Source organism: Phycodurus eques, chromosome 4 (assembly GCF_024500275.1).
Source record: "Phycodurus eques isolate BA_2022a chromosome 4, UOR_Pequ_1.1, whole genome shotgun sequence".
Lineage (NCBI taxonomy): Eukaryota > Metazoa > Chordata > Actinopteri > Syngnathiformes > Syngnathidae > Phycodurus > Phycodurus eques.
The window spans coordinates 27,356,173-27,376,542 of NC_084528.1; the positions used below are offsets into that span (position 1 = coordinate 27,356,173).

The window sequence follows — 20,370 nt, forward strand, 5'->3', positions numbered from 1 at the left end:
TACGACTTAATTTTGAATTGAGACAAATGCTGTGTATCAGTTTTATTTTTAAAAACTTATCAGCAAAAAGGACTATAAAGATCTGAACAGGTTCACAATGCACATTGAACGAATAAAGCATGCATTTAAAAAAAAATGTGTGTGCCAAAAAAAGGCTCACAGTTTGAACAACAAAGGTAATATATTTTTCATATTTTCAGACAGTAGTGCTAAAGTGTTTAAAAATGTAGAAACGTTCGACACAGAAATCAATAGTGCTTCATTAGAAAATGACAAAAGAGAAGCACATTGACTCATAAAAATCAGGTAAAAATCAATTGCACCATAATACAATATAAAAAGTGGTTATGGCCTTTGGGGAGCTTATTGGGTGCTTTTCCTTGACAATACATTTTGGATGATTGCGCTTCACTGAAAAAGCACCTGTTAGTTAAACACAGTGGGCCAGAGAGTGGAGGCCTCTGAGAGCGATACACAAGATGAGTGGGCGGTTTGCTGGTTGCCGCAGCTGGTTTATTCGGACCCTGGCCGCGTCTCTCTCCAGGTTCACGTCAGAGGCGGCGAAAAGATGTTCCACGTTCCGCAAGATGACCTCCGGCAGCGCGGCGAGGTCCGCGCCGCTCGCCGGCGAAGCCCCGCTTCCTAACAAGCACTGTACCTAGAATAGATGTGAGAGAAAATGGGGGGATGGGGGATGGGGGGACTTTAAAAAGTTATACACATTTTAGTACAGTTGGAATTCTCTTTACAAACCAGAAGCTCCATGATTTTTAACACATCAGGACTGCTGCAGACTCTCAGCGCAGCGAGACTATCGCAAGTCAGTTCTGGAAGGCAAAGTAAGAAGAAAAAACATTTAAGATACGAAAAAGGACTCAAAATATTTAGTGGATGAAGAAAGTAGTGGTGGCTGTTGGATTGTTCACCAGAGGGGGAGCGCCCTTAACGTGACGTCATAGAATAAGACAACCACATATAAACGAATCAACGTTACTCATCATTCACTGAATACTATTTATACTACTCATCTAAAAGGAGACATACAGTACATATAATTTGGAATGTTTCAATAATGGTATCTTATTTTCATTTTCTTTCTTTCATTTCATTCAAATTAGGGTTTCAAAGTAGGGCTTTAAAATAGGGTTTGGGTTTTAAAGTAGGGTTTCAAACTGGGGTAAGGGTTTAAAATTAGGGTTTCAAAAAAGGGTTAGGGTTATAAAAAGGGATCTGGTTTTAAAGTAGGGTTTCAAAACTGGGTTAGGGTGACAAATTAGGGTTTCAAAATAGGGTTAGGGTTTCAAAACAGCTCTCTGGTTTCAATCTGGGTTTCAAAACAGGGTTAGGGTTTCAAAGTAGGGTTTTAAAACAGGGCTGGGGTTTTAAAGTAGGGTTAGGGTTTCAAAGTAGGGTTGGAAAACAGAGTTAGGGTTGCATATTTAGGCTTTCAATGTGGGGTAAGGGTTTCAAAACAGGGCTAGCGTTTCAAAGTAGGGTTGGCAAACAGTGTTAGGGTTGCAAATTAGGCTTTCAAACTGGGGTAAGGGTTTCAAATTAGGGTTTCAAAACAGGGTTAGGGTTATAAAACGGGCTCTGGTTTTAAAGTAGGGTTTCAAAACTAGGTTAGGGTGTCAAATTAGGGTTTCAAAACAGGGTTAGGGTTTCAAAGTAGGGTTTTAAAACAGGGCTTGGGTTTTTAAGTAGGGTTTAAAAACTGGGTTAGGGTTTCAAAACAGCTCTAGGGTTTCAATCCTAAATTTTTATCGTCACATGTAATTTCAAACTCGACAATCAATTTGGTGGATTACTGAATAACGTTTAGATTCCCTTTGAAAGTTTTGGGATTGGAATGACTCTTCATCGTCAAGCCCTCAGGCCTTGCCAAGGAAAACAAATTATTTTATTCCAACTTTCTATTTTGACTACAAAACGTATGACATTATGAATTGGTAGTTTCATTGATGGCGGCACGGTGGGGGACTGGTTAGAGCGTCAGCCTCACAGTTCTGAGGACCCGGATTCAATCCCCGGCCCCGCCTGTGTGGGTTTCCTCCGGGCACTCCGGTTTCCTCCCACATCCCAAAAACATGCATGAATTGGAGACTCTAAATTGCCCGTAGGTGTGAATGTGAGTGCGAATGGTTGTTTGTACGTGCCCTGCGATTGGCTGGCAACCAGTTCAGGGTGTACCCCGCCTCCTGCCCGATGACAGCTGGGATAGGCTCCAGCACGCCCGCGACCCTAGTGAGGAGAAGCGGCTCAGAAAATGGATGGATGGATGGATGGATAGTTTCATTAACTTTGGGAAGTGACCATGATGTAAGCGGGTTAATGCCCTTTGAATGTCCAATTATTCGGGATTCATGGACTTCGTAACTGCCCTCTCCTGCGAGTCAGTTCAGGGCTCCACGTCGTCAATTAATCCCTTATAATCGTACACCTCGTCGGGCATTAACCCTGACGTGTACGCGCCAACGATCTCATATGATCGTTGGCATATCTCATCATGGAGAGATGTAAATTATCTGATGGCTGAAATTCCAAATATAAAGACTGGTTGGCTCAGGATCCCAAATGGATCAAGAAAACTACACGCAGACTTTGTGTGGAATCGTTTGACATCTCCAACATGGGGGGAATGATTTGGTGACAAAATTGAATATAAAGAATCAAAAATACATATTTATTTACTCAAATGTCACAAATTAAATATATATATATTTTTTTTAAACAGAGAAGTCTGGTAATTAAGGTCTGGAAAAGTCTGGATTTTTTTTTTAAATCTCAAAATGTGTAGGAACCCTGGAAACAAAAACAAGTGTTGAAATGCTCACCATCCAAGGCACTCGTAATGAGGTGAAGCGCACTGAGGACCGACGCCGAGCGCTCCGTCTGTGCTGCTGAGCCGCATTCCGACTCCTCCAGCACATCCACAACAGGCTGGATGCATTGTTTGTGCGCCTCTGAAACATCGGCCATGTTTGCGCTCTTATCCAGGAGCATCTGGTCCAGCTGAGAGAGAGAGAGACGAGCGAGGTCCAAAAGTGATCACGGAGTTGCGCAATCAAACCATTTGTGTCATCTCACCACACTCTGAAGAGCACTGAGAGCTGCTCTGTCCTCCATGACAGCTGTGATGTTCTTGAGCAGCGAAGACCTGCCGCAGGCGGGAAGAGCTGACAGCAGCTGGAAATGAGCATGCAGATTCTCCAGCTCTGCAAATGTCACCCAAAAACATCAAAATGGTCAATGGGTGATTGCTCAGTGCCTAATTGTAGTGATTAATACAAGTTATTTATTTATATGAACATTTTAAAATGTGCATCTGCTTCAAAAGAGCTGCGTTATTACTTCTCTCAGTACAAACAGTGACGCAATTTACGTTTTTCAAGATTACGAGCTGTCGTTCGACTGAATTTTTTCAAAGCTGTTTATTGCCACTCCCAGTTGACGTTCAAACGAAACATAAAACTAGGAAAATTACACATCGTGTATTTAAAACTGCCATACTGCTTTGCCTAAATCAAGTCAGTTTGCTAACAAATGCTAACAAAGAATATGAAACGCCATTGACGGGCTAACGAATAGCATCAGTGTCGCGGAGTTATCACCTTCCAAGCAATGGAGATTTGAACACAAATGGTGGCGTAATACATGTAGACAGATAATATATCAATGGCCCAGGTAGCCAAGGCGCGCAAACCAGAAGGAGCAGCACAATGTCTATAGAACTGAAGCAAAAATGTGGCAATTTTAAAAGAAACTTCTTCACATTCTATTCAATTATGTAATTCCTGTGTTTTTTTCTTATAAAGTACAATATTATAGTGTTATTTTTCCTTTCATAGCATTTTATAGAGAATTGTGACAACTGCAGTATGTGTCACACACGAGCCATGATGCATGAGATCTTAGAAGATCTTATCTTGGGTCCAGTTAGATTGTTGTGATCCTCCCTTAGCCATATGTAATGTATTAAGCGTTCAATCTTACCTTCGCAGTGTTTCTACATAAAATGGTATGTTGTTACCTTCTGAATATCAACATTAATGTATGAAAAGAAGAAAAGAAGAATTCATTCCTCAGCATAGACAGAGAATATGTATTTATATCAGTAGTGTGCGCTATGCAAACATTAAGTTAAATAAAGTCAATCGGGAGTCATTCTTATGAAAGAGCCTAAATGATAGGATCCTGTGGGGTACTTGAAAACCTTTGGTTACCAGGGTCAGTAATAGAGGGTCCAAAAAAAATCAAAAATCAATTCCATATCAAAATTGGCATGTGAGCGCAGAGGTGAAAACGCAAGCGTTGGCAATAATTGACCTCGTGCAAGATGGCTGACATCAGGGTTGTTTTGAACAGGCGCTCCGGTGACACCCGCCAGTCCTTTTTGAGTGGGGCTGTCCACCTCGAAGCCCCCCTTGTTTGACATCAGACACAGCTCTGTGCAAACATGTCACACCGTCATTTCAAATACATCCACAGCTGTGGCTTCATACATAAGAATATAGTTGAAAAGTTCATTTGTGTCATGTTCAAAAACATATTCCAGTAACACAGAAGAAAATACTTTTTAGAAGACCAATCCCTGCCGAATTTCTCGATATAAAAGGATTTTTGATCGTTTCATATGTAATATTCAAATTTCTTGAGATGGCTAAATTTGGAGGCTTTTTTCTACTCAATTTATAGAGCACTTTTTGTTGGTGCTCAGCTATAATCATTGAAATGATAAAACACACACTCAAGAAATATGGTGAATCTATAGGCGTTTCACTTTTGAATTGAACTACTAAAATAAATGACGATTCCCACGATATTCGAATTGATTGAGATGCACCTGTATATAACAAATGTTATTTTCTATATTCATGATGAATTATGTCTTCTCACCGTAGCGACCATCGTGCTTCACCTCGAGCTCAATGAGGGCGTAGGCCAGCGTGGTGTTAGTGGGAATCTCCATGGTAACGTTGCTGTCTTTGCTCAGGCTGCCGTTGTCCTTCAGTGAAACCTGCACAGACACACGCACGCGTTCAACTTGGTGGTCTTCTTAACGGCAAATTATTGAGTCGAGTCGGTCAATACTGGTGCTGTTTATTTAACCTTGAAGCCTCCACTGCGGCTTGTGTTGAACCGAGTGTTTCAAAACCAACGAGCGAGTCTAACCATCTATACTGAACATGTCGTAAAATGTAAGGAAAGCTCGGATAGAGTAGTAAACATGTTCGTGATGAGTTCCAGTTTGACCTTTGGACTCTTGGGCCCGCAGAGGCTGAGTGCCCCAGTGCACTGCTCCGCCTGCTGTACCTCCTCGATGACGCTACAAGGCTGGCTGGTCACGATGCGCTCCTTGACCACGCCGAACACCTGACGCTTCTTCTTGGTCTGCTGGATCAGACGGTGGGACATGTCCAGCACCCTGGTGGGACATTTGATTTGTCAAACGATCAAGACGTGACATGCACGAATCCTGGTATGAGATTCAGTAACGCATGTATGAAAGTGAAACGCTGTGCCATAAAAACATAGTATAACAAATAAGTGACTTAAATGGTGCTTCGTTCAAGAACAGTTTTGAGCAAATACTTTTGACAAGCAGTATTACATCACTTTTTAATGCAGACATGCGGAATCATTTATTTATTTTTTCTGATTTCAAAGTTTCTTTTCATTTCCTTCCCCCTATTAAACGATTCCAATAAACGCATCATACTAACTGTACATACAGTCTATATTCATATTTTCTAAAAGAGTGGCCTCCACTTGAATTGAATAGAAATGAACAGAGGTGTCTATTCATTGTCATTGCCCGCTTGAAGAAATAAACGCAGGAGATTCCACGAGCTCGCATTTGTTTTGTGACTCATTTGTACAAAAATAAAAATGTCATGATACTGGTAAATGATTACAAAATGTCTCTATGAAAAGGATAATTATAGCATATTACATTCCCAAAAAAAAAAAGTAATTTTATTCCTTTTTTAAAAACAATTGGGTGATTAATTGAGGTTCAGAATTTTTACTGCGCAAAATATCGGAATCGGAATCAGGCAAAAAATAATAATCCATACAGGTCAAGCACTATTATTGACGGTCCAGAAAAGACCATAACCCCGAATAAATTTTTAAAAAATCTGAAAGCGTGAAAAAAAAATTTTTTCTTTGTGTTTTGGAAAGAAAAAGGAAATGTTTGACACACATGACAATATTACTTTGTAATCATTTATCTCTATTTAGTTATCTAAAATGAATAGGAAAACAAAAATAGATAGCTACAGTTGATATTAAAGGTCTATACACACCTGTTCAAATGCCAGGTTTCTGTGATGTAACAAAAAAAAAACAAAAAACAAAAAAATGAAACCAGGATAAATAATTTCAAAACTCTTTCCACCACTAATGTGACCTACAATCTGTTCCGAACCCTCAATGGTATCAGTCATGAGACGGTGTATGGTTTTAGGTTTTGAAATGATTATGTAAGAAAAACAATAAGGAGACGGTTATGTTTGTTAGGTTTAGACTGCAACTTTGGGATTCAATTAAAGATCATTCCTGCTGTTAGGAGACCTTTGACAGACATCATTTCCATGTTATATTCTTAACGTCGACGTCTTCTTCATGGATCTTTCAATGAAACTGTTCGAGAGAACACATTTCTTGAAGCAAACCTGTTTTTAGAGTCTTGCAGCAGCTTGCGCACATCCACTTCGTCTTTCTTCAAACTGCCGAATAACAACTGGAGTTTGGAAGACTCTTTGCCCTCCACGCTCACGTTGGAATGGATGAATGTGGCATCCGCTGTCCCGTGGATGCTGTCGCCGTAGGTCCCATTGTATTTGATGAAGTCTGTCTCGATTAAAACTACAGACGGAGACTCACGTCATTTAAAGCGGACTATAAACAAGATTTCACACAGTAACCAGAGATAAAACACGGAGTCACATAAAGAAGAAATATGATGGACTTTTGTCATAATTTTAAACAGCTCCCGCGTGTTTTAACAAAAGGTCTCTGATATTCTTCGGTCGGATTAAGAATTAAGGAACACGTAATATCCGCAATGGTTGAAATCACACCAAGTACGACTTTCGTTACCATGACGATGGTGCGGAAACGCGCGTCTACGCAAGATTTGCCAACGTTGCGACTTTGTCACTATACTTATGAGCAACAAACACGCTTTCTTAATTTGAGGATCAAACAATGACATCATTGTCAAATTAAGACATGACAGCCAATCACAAAATTTGCATAAAAAGCAAATTATAGGACGATCTGATTAAGATGATCAGATTGTGTAAAGTCGAACAAAAACGCATTATAACAGCACATAACTTTGCAACTTACATCATCTGGAACCTTTCAGAAACAATACTGATCTAATAACATGAAAAAATAATAAAATACATTATAACTACCGGAGATGCTGATGATTAAATGTGTTCATGTGCGCAGATTGCTACAAACGTGTTTAGTCCAACTTGGCTTGCTGTGATCAGACGATGAAAAAAATGCTGACATAATTGTAATGGGTCAAGATTTTCATTGCTAATATCGTTGAAGTTTCACTGATAGTGAAGGCCACGGGCAGATTAGATTGACATGGCAACCCATAGAGGCTGAAATCTCATTGGACAAAAAAAAAAAAAAAAAAAAAAAAGGAAAATTCACATACAGTCCTGGAAGCAGTTCTGTTGGGAAGAAATGAATCCAATTTCAGAATGACGGTTGTGCTTGTTCACCTGGCGTGATAGGCGCGTTTCCTGTGAGGACGTCGTTGAGGGTGAAGTCGGTGGGCATGTGTTTGGGCTTCTGCCAGAACCAGAAGCGTTTCTGGCTCACCACCACAGTGAGCAGCGAGACGGAGTCGTTGAGGCTTCTCATCGGGATCAGCAAACCTCCGCGCTCGTCCACCTCCTCCACAAAGTTCCTGGTGGCTGTGGCGAACATCTCCGCGGGCGGAAGGAGTTCAGCGAGACGGCTCTCGTTCACCCGCACGCTCGCCACCTCCTTCGGTGCCAAAACAAGTTTAATAAACAATAACTTATGTTAAAGGTCACACTGCAAGCGTGACCAAAGTTGAAAACCTGCACGAGGACAATGGCGACAAGCTAGCAGCATCACCAACAACTGCAGTGATTTAGCAATCATGTGAAAGTCCTACAAAATAAAATACCGAAGCTACAATAACTTACCGTTTTTTGTTTTGTTTTGTTTTTACCAAGCCGTCGTTATGTCGACGAAGCAGTCGAGGGACTTTTTTCCCCCCGAAGAAAGTCACTGAGAACACGCAAAGAACCGTCAAGTCAGCCACAAGACTCCTGTCACAATGAACACGCTGAGGCCACGCCCACCCCGGAAGCAAACAACAACAACGGGCTTTGGTTGAACAGATTAAAAAAACAGATAATGATAATAATAATAATAAATGTCAATTGAATTAAAATAATTGGAATCATTTTAAGGCGAAAATTGGATTTGACACGCTAGCTCAGGAGTCTGCATTTTAAACTGAAATTTATTTTTCAAATGTCATATGACATATTGTGGAATCGGTCAAAAACTAATGGGAACATATTTTTTAAATTTATAGTAATTGTGACGATAGTGAGACAATTCTCTTAACAACTGAAATGAAAAATTTACTGACTAGCAGTTTTGATGGCTATTTGTACATTTTGGCTAAAGTCCAGCTCCCCTAAAATTGTTTACACAATTGTATACAAAATAATACAACTCCCATTAGGTATATTTGCAACATTTAGAAACTTACAGTAGTTTGCAATCAACCAACAAAATAAGAACAATTACGAGGTTTTGCACTTTGTGCAAACAATTGGGGAGGGAATAATTGTAATTAGTGTAACTGTACATACGACAATGTACCTTGCAGGCATACTTGCTGTTAAATACAGTTTAAACTGGGGGGGATAGAGACTTGACCACACACAAGAGTCCACAAGAGGGAAGCATCGCAGCATTTATTTGAGCCGACGCACCACAGCTTGAACACTCAGCTTGAACTGCACCAGAATCACAACCATGCAGTTGTTGTAAGCGAAGGCGCATTGGATGTGGTGGACAAATGACTGAGTGTGTGATGTTTGCTACAGCTCCTCCATCCTATTTGCGCCTTTCACACAGGAGTAACAAATAACTAGCACTGTTGTTAATCAAAAAAAAAAAAAAAAAAAGCAACCTGTAGTATAGATCTGTTTCATGTTCAGAGCACCTTACAAACTATACAAAACATCTAAAAATAATTTAAAAAAAATAATGACAGTACCACCAATAAGGCATCAGGCATGTGCAGAATAATTATTGGATGTTAATGTTAATCAATGGCATATCAAGGCTACTTTATCTCTGAGGTAGAGATTGTCTAAATGACAGGATGAGGTGCCACTCGTTAGTTGTAATGAGGTACCAATTCATCAGTGGACGGACTGGTCATCCTTTTCACATTTTCTCCAAATTGGACTCATTGCACATTGATCAACATTCTCAGGGTGCATAACATGTTTACACAACTTTAAAAAAAAAAAAAAAAAAAAAAAAAAAAGCACTTGTTGTTAAGGCAATCACAATACAGAAGAAGGTCTGCGCTGGAAGTCTGGCTCCGGATGTGTTTCAGCTCGGGTCACCACAATTGCCGGGAAATCCGTGTGGACAAAGCCAGGATCGTGCCTCGACTCCCAATAAGTCTTGTTGCTCACCCAAGTGTCATCCTTTGACTTCCTAAACATGAATGACGAAAGACAAAGGAAAAATGGACCATTGTCATCTTTGTAAAGGAAGAACGTTTGATCCAGCACTTGCATTAGATTTCATACAAGTGTGCGGGTGTACCTAATGCACTGGGAGAGGGTATAAAGCCATTTAAGACTGCACAATGGTCGCATTCAAGTCCGTAATCATCTATATCGGCAACGTATTATGCCGAGAGATGAAGACTACCTGAAGAATTTGGGCTGATGTGCGCCGTTGCTTTCCTCAAGGATTCGTCTTCTTTCTCTCTGCAGCTGTTCAATCCTTTGCTTCTGCTCCTCGGCGGCCTCCAGGCTTCCCCTCCTCCAGCAGCCTGCGCGCCGCGCAGCGCCGACATCATTGGCGTGTTAATATGGGGGGGAAAAAAACAACCAAAAAAAGCTGTTCAAATGTAAAATTCCTTATATTATTTTTCCCACATCGGAAGAGTTGACGGCATACTTGTCAAACAAAATTGTCTGTAGTTGTGAATGTGTGTGTAAATGGTTGTCAAAGTGTGCCTTGCAATTGGGTGACAAATAAATAAATTAAAAAAAAAAAAAAAAAAAAAAAAAGTGGAGGTACATGTTTTTTATTTTCAAGTTTCCTCACTATTGAGCCGTCACACCGGATAAAGCTCTGGTGTTATTTTAGTATGTCCTACATTTTGACTATTCAGGTGTAACATTTACTATCGTGGACTAAAATTAACACAAGAGAAATCCGCAGAAGCGACGAGTGCAGTTATTATTGTAACCCTTCCTACTGATGTGCCTGTCACACAGATTTGATCAGCACAGTGTCAAGAAAACACAACTGGGTTCAGTGAATGAGAAATAGAGAGATAAAGACGACCTGAATCAGTGAATCACTGTCAAAAGCTTAAATTAGAAAAACATCTTTGGTATATAATAAGGTATAATAACAAGGCAACAAGTACAATTAAAGATCAAGTGGTGTGTTTTTGTCTCTCACCTTTGGTCCACACGCAGTCTGGTGTCAGTGGGCGGCAGCAGCGCTTTTAGGGACGCGTCCAGCTCGTTCAGTTCAATGGCAAACTTGGTGAAACCGTAGTACTGCTCGTGGTCCAGTGGCATGGCATCTGCATATACAGGCATTCACTTCGTGAATATTAAGTGTGCATTCTATGATTGGGAATAAAAACTAAATGGTCATACTTGCTCTCCAGATGCAAGTGGCCGAGGGCGGGTCCCCGCAGTAAACGGCTTCGTGCCACTTCCCAAAGAGCCGACGGGCCGCATTCCCCTTCTGATCCGTGATGGTTCCTTCCACTTCATTCACACTTGAGTTCCACCTGGCCTGTGACAAAGAAGAACATCCATCACAGCGAAGGCCATTATCTTTCAACAGTTGATCACACTCTATCATCCAGGACCTCATGGTAATGTCTTCCTTTGCTCTTTATCATGGCTACTATTGCATGTCTGGTGTATTTCATGGGAGGTGGGGATCAATTAATCACCTTTTTTCCTTGACTCACCTACCTTCAGGGGACCTTTAAAATGAGAACCGCTAAAGCAATTAACCTTCTCAGCTCAGTGAAGGCTTTCATACATCAAACCTCCGAAACATCATATGAGCTTCTTAGTTGCATGCAGGTGAAGAACAGCAACTGTGAGCAAAGGTCATTGAGGAATAAAGCCGCACTACAGTACTGAGTCTGAACACTCTGGATCTGGAAACATACCAACAACATTTTTTACAAATGAGAGAAAATATAGACACTCCCCCCCTCCCCCATGAAATTGTATTATTTTATTCCAAACAGTCTATTCTCTTTATTTTGTAGCAATTTCTCTTGGATGCACCAATTTCAGTACATGTATGTGGATGCTACGTTTTTATTTCGGATTGTCTTTTTTATTTTTTTTTCAGATTTCGGTCTCTATGTGCTGCCATGTCAATCTAACCTGCCCAAGGACTTCAGAATCAGTAGTGCCAGCTGATGAAACTTAAACTATATTTGGAATTGGATTGTTTCTTTAACCAATCAGATTTCAAATTTGCCTCAGAGCTCCAGCTAGCTGGCCCACAATAACGTCAGCATTTTTCTTCCCCCTCATCGGTTGGTCAGAGCAAGCCATCTTGGACTAACAGAAATATTTCTGTAGCAATCTGCACATATGAATAAATGTTTTGCTTTGTGTTAATATTAAGGTACCGTAATTTCTCATGTATAATGTGCATTTCCCCCCCCCCCAAAAAAAAAAACCTGTCAAAAGTCAATTGTGCGCATTATACATGGGTATAGGGGCAAATAGAAACAAACTTTTATATATTTTATTTTATAAATGTATGCCAGCATCGAGTGGTCATGAAAAAGCCGTACACTTTCATTCCAAAATGCCACCGCCACCTAGTGGTTATAAAAAAGGTGTAGCCTACACATTCATACCAATATGACGTATGCATGACTGCATATATGTACAGTTATGCTCATAAGTTTACATACCCTGGCAGAATTTGTGAAATATTGTTTTGTTTTTCTTAAATGATTACGGTACTTAGACATGGATTAAGTCCGGTAAATCCGCACTGACGGCCCAGATACCAAATGTACGGCCCGCCACTCATTGTAAGAAAAATAGATTCGATGGCAGGACCGACACAGCAGAATAACAGAAAAAGCAGCCACGCATGAAAGAAGTTAGCGGGCTCGGCTCACCTTAACAAAAGTGATCTTGCACTGGCAGGCGTCGCTGTTGGAGTTCCTGATGGAGATCTCGCCGTAGTGCTCAATCCAGCGCTGCCCACTCAGGATGTTGTGAATGCACGACGTCACCTTGTTCCACTCATAGTGGTCTCCAGACCTGCAGCAATGAGAACAATCACGTTACAAATACTTAAACATGCGGCACCCGTGTTGCGGTTCTGTGCGTAAAGCTCACCCAGGCAAAGTTACGTGTGTGCTGCCGACAGGAACGATCTCCATTGACTTCCCCCAAAACTTGTTCTTACATCTCACGTCTGCAAAATTAATGAAAATCTTTTGGATCCCAATTTAAAAACTTGGAGCATTAACCCCCCAAAAATTGATGCTCCAGTCCCACACGCACCTTGCCAGTAGATAAAATTTTTAGACTCTGCATGGCAAGCCGATATTGGCGGATGATGGCTGACCTGCAGACGTAGATAACATGTATTTAGAGAAGAGCTGATTTCATTCCAATCTAAATGTATTTCAACAGCAACATTGTTGACCATAGTGCTCTACATTTCATTGTAAATATTCACTGTAGAATATATAACAATGTAACATAACAGAGGATAAAAACCATAAAACGTAACACCAACAAAACAGGGAATACCATAGTACAAAATAAATACTGTACATAGAACACAAACGTGGCAACTCTTACACATAGTCAGCAAATGCCAAGGAGAAGAGTAGGTTTTAAGAAGCCGTTTAAAAACTCATATAAAAACTAAAAAGTTGAACGTGGTTGGAGAGCAGCTAAAGTCACCACAGGAAAGATTCAACTTCAATTTGTAGTGCACCAACCGTACCTGCTCCGCGATAAACTGGAAACCTTTATCTGGTCGGTCACATTCATAAGTCTCTCCCAGGACCGGATTAAAGGGTTTGCCGCCCGTTCTGTAGAAGCTGGACGCGTAACCCGACACCACAAATGTAGCGATGAAGACCTACACACACAGAAAACAATTGTGCCAATAGTCGCGACCGACAACCGGGAGTGTACAGGTCCGCTTTTGGAGATGTCTAGTTGTGATCAACAAAGAGCAGAGTAAAGAATTATTATTATTTTTATTTTTGTTACACTGCCTGTGTTTTCTACCAGGAATGTATGTACTGTATGAAATCATCCAATTTTGCCCAAGTGGTCTGAAAAAATGATGTACTCATTATAAATGCGCCTTTGTTCATCTTTGTTCATCGGCGGCGCTATAAAATGACAGGCAAACGCTTCCACTGGCCGAAAGCACAACAGAATAATAGCTTTGTATTCAGGCCCAGATTTCACACTGAGTAAGCAGTTTTGTGAGTACATTGAGGTGAGACCGTCATTATTTTTGTACATACGGTATAGATTGTGTGACATTTGTGTCTGGTGGTGTGCCGGGAGATTTTTCTTATGTGAAATATGTGGCTTGGCTCAATAAAGGTTGGAAAACACTGCGCTCGACTGCTTGAATGACAAACAAGGGGCAGATGTTCTCCTGAATCAAGAACTGTCAGAAGTAGGGAGATGGATGCAAAGTGCTTTAAGGGACTGTGTTGTCTGTGAGCTGTCCGCTCACCATGCGTTCAAAGGGATCGGGCGTGCTGGCGGCCTGATCGAGAAGCTCGCTGTACTCCAGCTCCTCACACAACCTCTGCAGGGTGTTGAGCGGCTCGTTGAGATGCACCGGCATGGCCACTTTGGAAAGGTCTTTGCCGATGTTGTTTCTGAGGATGTTCCACAGGCTGACGGCGCTGCCGCCGGGGCTGGGTGACGAAAGACGCGATCGACGCCGGCGGAGGACGGCGCCGCTCTCTCCGCGACCTGACAAAAACAAAAACATCACATATAGAAATGGATTTGTTATTTTCCGGCTGGTGCGTTTAAGCAATTTCTTGCCTGAATTTTGTCTGCCGTTTTCTGTCTCATTGTTGAAGTTGTCCATGGAATTGTTGTCACTAACGTCGCTGATGTACGAGTCATCCTCTGACGCCTAAAACCAAAACAAAAACATCCAAACTTTAGCAATTGCGATGAGAAGAACCTGATTAAAGACAGGGCAAGTTTCCTTCAGCATGCTGTCGCATCATTTGAAGATGATGTCCCTTAGGAGCTACAGTGTAGCTGTATTTTTAGAGGACAGTAATTCACTTCCATTTTCACACCACGTTGCTATCTGACCAGCCACATGACATTAAAGTAAAGTGTGTGTGTGTGTGTGTGGGGTACAGTAGTACAGTCAGAGAGCAGCCTTATTTCAACTTGCATGAAAGATATTAAAACGATATCGCAAAAGGTGAACTGCTCGCAGTGGGCGCAGCAATGCATGAAGACTAATTTACTAATTTGCAAACAGTTTTTATTCATTCATGAATGCCATGCCACTTTGGATGATGCAAATGGATGGAGTTCTGAATGGTTGGTGGATGGCTACTATGTCCTAACAAGGCTGCATTGCCAGCGAGGTGATGCCAGAATGACGGTGGGCAGGAATAATGGAGACCGCGATGGTCGGCCCATCTCGGGTGCCTCAAAGTGTCCAAATTACTTCTACAACATATGTGGAATTTCTAACGGATCTTTTCCTGCCATGGCCTAAAAAGAAGAACCATTCCTTCCTCAGATAAATCATTCTGATGCATGACAAGGAACCATCGCACACTGCAAAAAAAAGAAAGAAAGAAAAAAAAAATACCATTGAAGCTTTTGTAGAAAAAAACTTGCACAACGTAGATTGTGAACAATTTGGGCAGTAGATTTTGTCTCAAAATGCAAAGAATCGTGAAAACAGCTAATATGTAATATAGTATTTGGTACCTCAAAACAGTGAGGAGGCCCCTTACATTTCCAGCATAAACTTAAATATACAGCTCAAGCAAAAAAAAAAAAAAAAAAAAACACCAGAAAAAACAAACACTGGACCCATTTCTCATTTTCAGCAAATAAATGTTCTAAATGATAATATTTGTATTAGGAATTTGGGAGTTGTTTTCACCATGTGTTGACATGGAATGTTCATTTGACGCAAACATGTACTGTACCGTGAATGCTGCAGCAAAATGAGAGAAACCGACAATTTTGCAGTTGTCTCTTCATCTTTGATCTTTCTTCACAGTGTTGTCCTTTGAGAAGATTTCCGACACGATTCCTGAAATGTGAGCTGCGTACTCACTTTTGTGAGATACTGTGAAAATACTTAGGTTTTGGTATCAGCACTGCATCTCTTAAGACCAGTTCTTTCTGTCCATTGCCATTTTCTCGTGCCATTTCTATCTCTCATTGTTTTTTTTTTTTTTTTTGCCGTAAGAGGCATTAACGTTTGAATTTAACCCTCCGTTTACCTCATTTTCCGAGGAACTATTGGACAACAGAACCTCCTGTGCGTCGAAGAACTCAGACAGCGACTCGGCGATGGACGCTCTGCTTTCATTGGACTCTTGATGCACCAAAGAACGGGATTCAGCTACAGATTCTTCTTGTTTCTAGCAGACACAACATCCAAACATATAAATACAAAAAGAAAGGGCTCTATGCGTCGTAAGGAGCGAGTTGGGGAGAGGGGCCGGTGTTTGTGACAACGTGGATGAATCACACTGTGTTGATAATGGCCCAGTGATGAGTGCACCTCAAAAGTTTTAGAAGCTTAAGAACACTAATGAACCGGCGAGATGACATGAGGTGCACTCATATTTTTAATATCCGGCTGTACATCTGCTAACAATGGAGTTTAGTGTAACTCTGTTCTGTACTATGTATAAAAACAGCAGGAATAAATTACTCCAGTATTCGTAAGAGCTACTTTCCAGCTGCTATGCAAAATCAATGTAATTCTGACTGATTTTCATGTAATTGAGCAATAATGTCCTATTTTGTTAGCGAGGGACAGCTTGTTAATTTCCCAAATATATAATCCCAGAGGATGCACATGCACTGTGTGTTTTTAACACATTTGCTGGGACACAATTAGCATGATGAGCTCACACTGTGTGGACAGTAAATCAGATTACCAGATGAGCCAAGAGCCTCCATGTGCCAGCTTGTTGTGTGATCGCACTAAACGCACGGCGGCATGCAAACGATTCACAATGCCGAGATCCGCCATGTGTTCTTCTTCTCTTTTTTTTGTTTTCTTTCGTGGTGTCTAATCGTCATTAGTGAGGGGGCGAGAGGAGAGCGACACGGCTGTGTGTGGATAAGAACGAAAGAAATGACAACTCATTCAGGACGTGGGAGGCAAATAATGAAGGAATTTGTAATCAGAATAATCATCATGCTGGTGGCCGCGTGGGGTACGGGGAGGAAGCGGGGGGTTGGGTTGGGGGGACGGCGTTTCGTCACTGCTTTCCCACACACCCACCTGCACGGTGGCAGTGAGATTGACTAGTGTGGGTTCTAGGACGTGAGACTCTGCGTGAATCTTGCACAGGCGCTCTCGCAGCTCTGAGTTCTGGGCTAAAGCCTGAAAAATAATAACCAGTGTACACATGATTTGAACACACACCCCACAATGGACGCCCTGATATCTGACTTGTTATTAGTCACAACCTTAACCTTTATTCGCCCCTTTATTGGTCACCGATGCAAATACTTTAGGAATTCGCCGTTTATCCTCACTAGGGTCAACGGTGAGCTGAAAAGCTATCCCAGCTAACTTTGGGCCAGCGATGGGGTTCACCCGGGAGTGGTCGCCGGTCAATTATTTTTTTCATGGCTCAATCCGGGTTGGGAAACACTGACTTAAAGCGAAAAGTGAATTTAATTGTCACGGTGTGAGTCATTATGCCATCAGTGGAAGTATCCACGTCATGCAGAATTACAGTAAGTGACACATCCTCCTCCTTGAACCAGGAAGTAGCATGCTAACTAACAAACAGATCACCAAACAAAAGGTGGTCCACCCTTTGTGATACTCTACTGTTGGTAGTCTTTTTATTTGTTTTGGGGGGGGGGGGGAAGTTTCCTTTATTTTTCGAGTGAATTGTAAATGCAATTTAATGACAAAACTGATGAACAAGCAGAAGGTAATTATCCATGAAGTGCTCCACTGAGTGCTGTCCCAGTTAAATTCATGATGTTGTACACAGCATCACAATTATTTTGCGATTGTTGTTCGATGTGCTAAATGTTATCATTGGACACAGGAAGCCGACAATGTACAACGGAAGACATCACTGGCCCATTATTGCCGAGCTGCGCGGTCGCGTAGGTAGACTGAGTCATTAGGAGCCGAGCGACAGCGGCCTATTATTGTCAAAGAAATGCGATGCAGTCGAAAGGTCACAAGTCGAGCTGCGGTAGCGTGACGATCAATGTTAACTTTAGAAAGGGAGGAAAAAAAAGCCTGTGTGGGAACCGCCGGTGACTCAAGTCTCAGGCAGGTGGGCTGGTAAGTCCTCAAGGAGACTCGGGCGGAGCGTGCACTAGTGCGTGCACTACCGGTGCCCACATACCGTTGTCAGCGCGTTCTTCAAGCCGACCACCTGCGGGGACGTAGGGGGGAAGGCGTCTTGGTCAGTGCATTGTTTTAATCGCTCCCTCTCCGACGTTAGTGAACTCAGGGCTGACTTCATGGTGGCGTGCACTGAAGAGAGGAGACAGCAACAACAAAGTCTTTGCATGAGTGCTGCTCTGACAGAAGAAGAATAGGACCCAAAGGGGGGGCACTTTTCTAATGACTAAAATACTTTGATTTCCGATAGGAGCTCGAAACAAAACTTTTCACTTAGTAGCAGCTCGGGAAAACATTTGATGCTTGATTTGACAGCCAGAGAGAGGAGTACGTGTCTCTTTGCACCATGACGCGAGATACAATAATGTGCAAAATACGTTCGATTTGTTGCTTCATAAATGCTATGACGATTGTACAGAATTCATTTTGAGCTACTGTGGGGATGGCAAGTACAGAGGGTCCTCGGGTTCCATTATTATTATTCTTTTTTTTTAATTATATAAAAGTCGGAACTCGCCATATAGTCCACCATCACTAATCTATGCTAACGCAGGAGTAAAGTCATAATTACAGTAAATATTTGCAGAGGTGGTAAAAGTACTTACACTCTGTACTTAAGTAGAAGTACAAATGCTTGTGTAAGGTAAGGTAAAAGTACTGATTCAACACCTTAAGTAAAAGTTAAAAAAAAAAGACTTAAGCACTAAAGTAAAAAGGAAAATGAACTTTGACTGCCAATTGTATATAATACCTATTTTTTATATTATGGCACAACATTTGTCGACCTAAATGGAAACAAATGTTCCCGTAGGAAATCATTAAAACAGAAGAACCCCATTCCAAGGTTCAATTGTTGCCATTAAAAAAAACCCAAAAAAAAACATGAACTGTAAAGGCAAGGCTTTAAGTGACATTTTAACATTCTTAACTGTCATGCAAGTGTCAAAAGAAGCCAATTATGCTAATAATAAAATGTATAGACGATGAAAAACTGTCTAAACCTGAACGACGCCTCGCTCATCTCCCTTTTTAATCTTTGTAATGGTCACACGAGTGTAAAAAGAAGATAACCGCAGTTAATATCCATCCATTGTCTTCATTAGAGTCGCAGGTGACTTTAGACAGTCAGGGTACAAACAACAATTCACACACAATCACAACGATGGACGATTTCGTCCTGCAGTTGAGTTGCGAACACTGTAACAAGCAATCTAGAAGCGGCTTTGCGCAGTGCCGAACGCGTGATCTAGAAATCCAGATGTCGATTTAGAGAAACCTCTGCGGATGTGTCACTCACGGTTCGTGGCCACGCGGCAGAAGTCCTCCTGCAGCTTGGCCACGTCGAAAGCGGAATCCAGGGACTCCCGGTCGGTTTTGTCATTGGCGAGCGCAGCGGTGGAGAGGTTGGGGTTGGACGCGTGGAGGCGGACAGAAGCGGAGATGCAGCTGGGAACCTGCAGTGGAACAAAAGAAGCAGAGATGATTCCACTATTTTTAAAAAATTGTTTTTTTACAAAGCTTTTGAAAAGCTACCTGCAGGGTTGTTTTGACGACTTTATTGTAGTTCTTTGTGCGCCACTTTCTCTGAAGCCTCTTTTCCTTCTTTGGGCTGTCAAATGTAGATGTCCTAGCGAATACAACACAGGGAACTGATATTAGAGTCGTTGAAACAAAAATAGTTGTCATCAGGGACCATTCAAATCAAATGGATTTGAAAAGTTCTATAAATAACAACAACGTGGAACAAAAGCAGACACAAATTGTGGATTTCTGATACGCTGGTGCTTCAAGGACACAGATAAACGAACTCACTCCATGTTATTCCATAATGGTAAAAGTAGCAGATATGCTAAGCAAACCACCTGAAGAGCCTGGATAGAGGGTGCAGAATAGGTACGATGGAGGACCTCCATGCTCTGAAGAAGGTGGCTCAGCTCCAGCAAGTACGCCTCACAAACTGACAGGTCTACAGAGAAAGGAATAAATATTTTAAAAAAAAACAACAAAAAAAAACTTTTATTGCCATCAACACGTCTGCTGCTACCAATCGCAAAAACTATTCAACAGTGGTCATGATTTTAAGATGCTGGAGATGTTTCGTGTTCTCATTCACGGAACTGATAAAGAAAATACAGCCCTGGAGCAGAAAAAAAAATGTTTTTACATTCAACTCATCAGAGCTAAGCAGATCTTATGCGGTCGCATTCTACTTAATTGTATTTTGAATACTGTTACATATCATATTCTGTCTACCCCCCCCCCCCCCCCCCCCAAAAAAAAACGTCTCAGTTATCGATAAATGTACTGGATAGGAATCCTGTAATTACTACTTGAGGCAGCAGAGGCCGCTGTTGCTGCAAACGCATTAACTAAAACTAACATAGGTGAATATGAATTATTTTGGTGGGAGGTGGTGGGAGGGGTTCAAAAACAGCGTGATGAGAGACACATTGTCCTCTGGGA

General features: G+C 41.5%; 2 protein-coding genes across 3 annotated transcripts in view; both read right to left on the reverse strand.

The window, feature by feature from the left end:
* Positions 1–33: 33 nt before the first annotated feature.
* On the reverse strand, positions 34–8,327 carry gsdmeb (gasdermin Eb). 2 transcript variants are annotated; one of them, XM_061675778.1, is made up of 10 exons: positions 8,205–8,327; positions 7,752–8,019; positions 6,678–6,870; positions 5,254–5,425; positions 4,897–5,017; positions 4,327–4,446; positions 3,088–3,215; positions 2,835–3,012; positions 754–827; positions 34–658 (listed from the first exon to the last, which is right to left on the reverse strand). In XM_061675778.1, the coding sequence occupies exons 2-10, from the start codon at positions 7,957–7,959 to the stop codon at positions 431–433; spliced, it is 1,422 nt and encodes a 473-aa protein (XP_061531762.1). In that variant the 5' UTR covers positions 7,960–8,019; positions 8,205–8,327; the 3' UTR covers positions 34–430. The 2 variants fall into 2 exon arrangements, with proteins under 2 accessions (XP_061531762.1, XP_061531763.1); XM_061675779.1 differs by lacking the exon at positions 8,205–8,327 and having other exon boundaries at positions 7,752–8,118.
* Positions 8,328–8,993: 666 nt separating this feature from the next.
* osbpl3b (oxysterol binding protein-like 3b) overlaps positions 8,994–20,370 on the reverse strand; it is a 28,180-nt gene continuing 16,803 nt past the window's right edge. Inside the window, 17 exon segments of the mRNA XM_061675781.1 lie at positions 8,994–9,747; positions 9,967–10,070; positions 10,072–10,090; positions 10,732–10,858; positions 10,935–11,076; positions 12,443–12,587; positions 12,666–12,744; positions 12,834–12,897; positions 13,285–13,422; positions 14,038–14,282; positions 14,358–14,451; positions 15,800–15,940; positions 16,816–16,917; positions 17,909–18,039; positions 19,205–19,361; positions 19,441–19,534; positions 19,720–19,873. Of these exon segments, the coding sequence (XP_061531765.1) occupies positions 9,591–9,747; positions 9,967–10,070; positions 10,072–10,090; positions 10,732–10,858; positions 10,935–11,076; positions 12,443–12,587; positions 12,666–12,744; positions 12,834–12,897; positions 13,285–13,422; positions 14,038–14,282; positions 14,358–14,451; positions 15,800–15,940; positions 16,816–16,917; positions 17,909–18,039; positions 19,205–19,361; positions 19,441–19,534; positions 19,720–19,873 (2,093 nt within the window). The 3' untranslated portion in view covers positions 8,994–9,590.

Bases quoted from the DNA above. Each gene is read 5' to 3' on its own strand.
- gsdmeb (XM_061675778.1), bottom strand. From the start codon at position 7,959: ATGTTCGCCACAGCCACCAGGAACTTTGTGGAGGAGGTGGACGAGCGC. The intron at 5,018-5,253 runs GTCAAACTGGAA...GTGTCTGTGCAG, and splicing joins GCGGGCCCAAGAGTCCAAAG to GTTTCACTGAAGGACAACGG. The intron at 659-753 runs GTTTGTAAAGAG...CATCTATTCTAG, and splicing joins TAAAAATCATGGAGCTTCTG to GTACAGTGCTTGTTAGGAAG.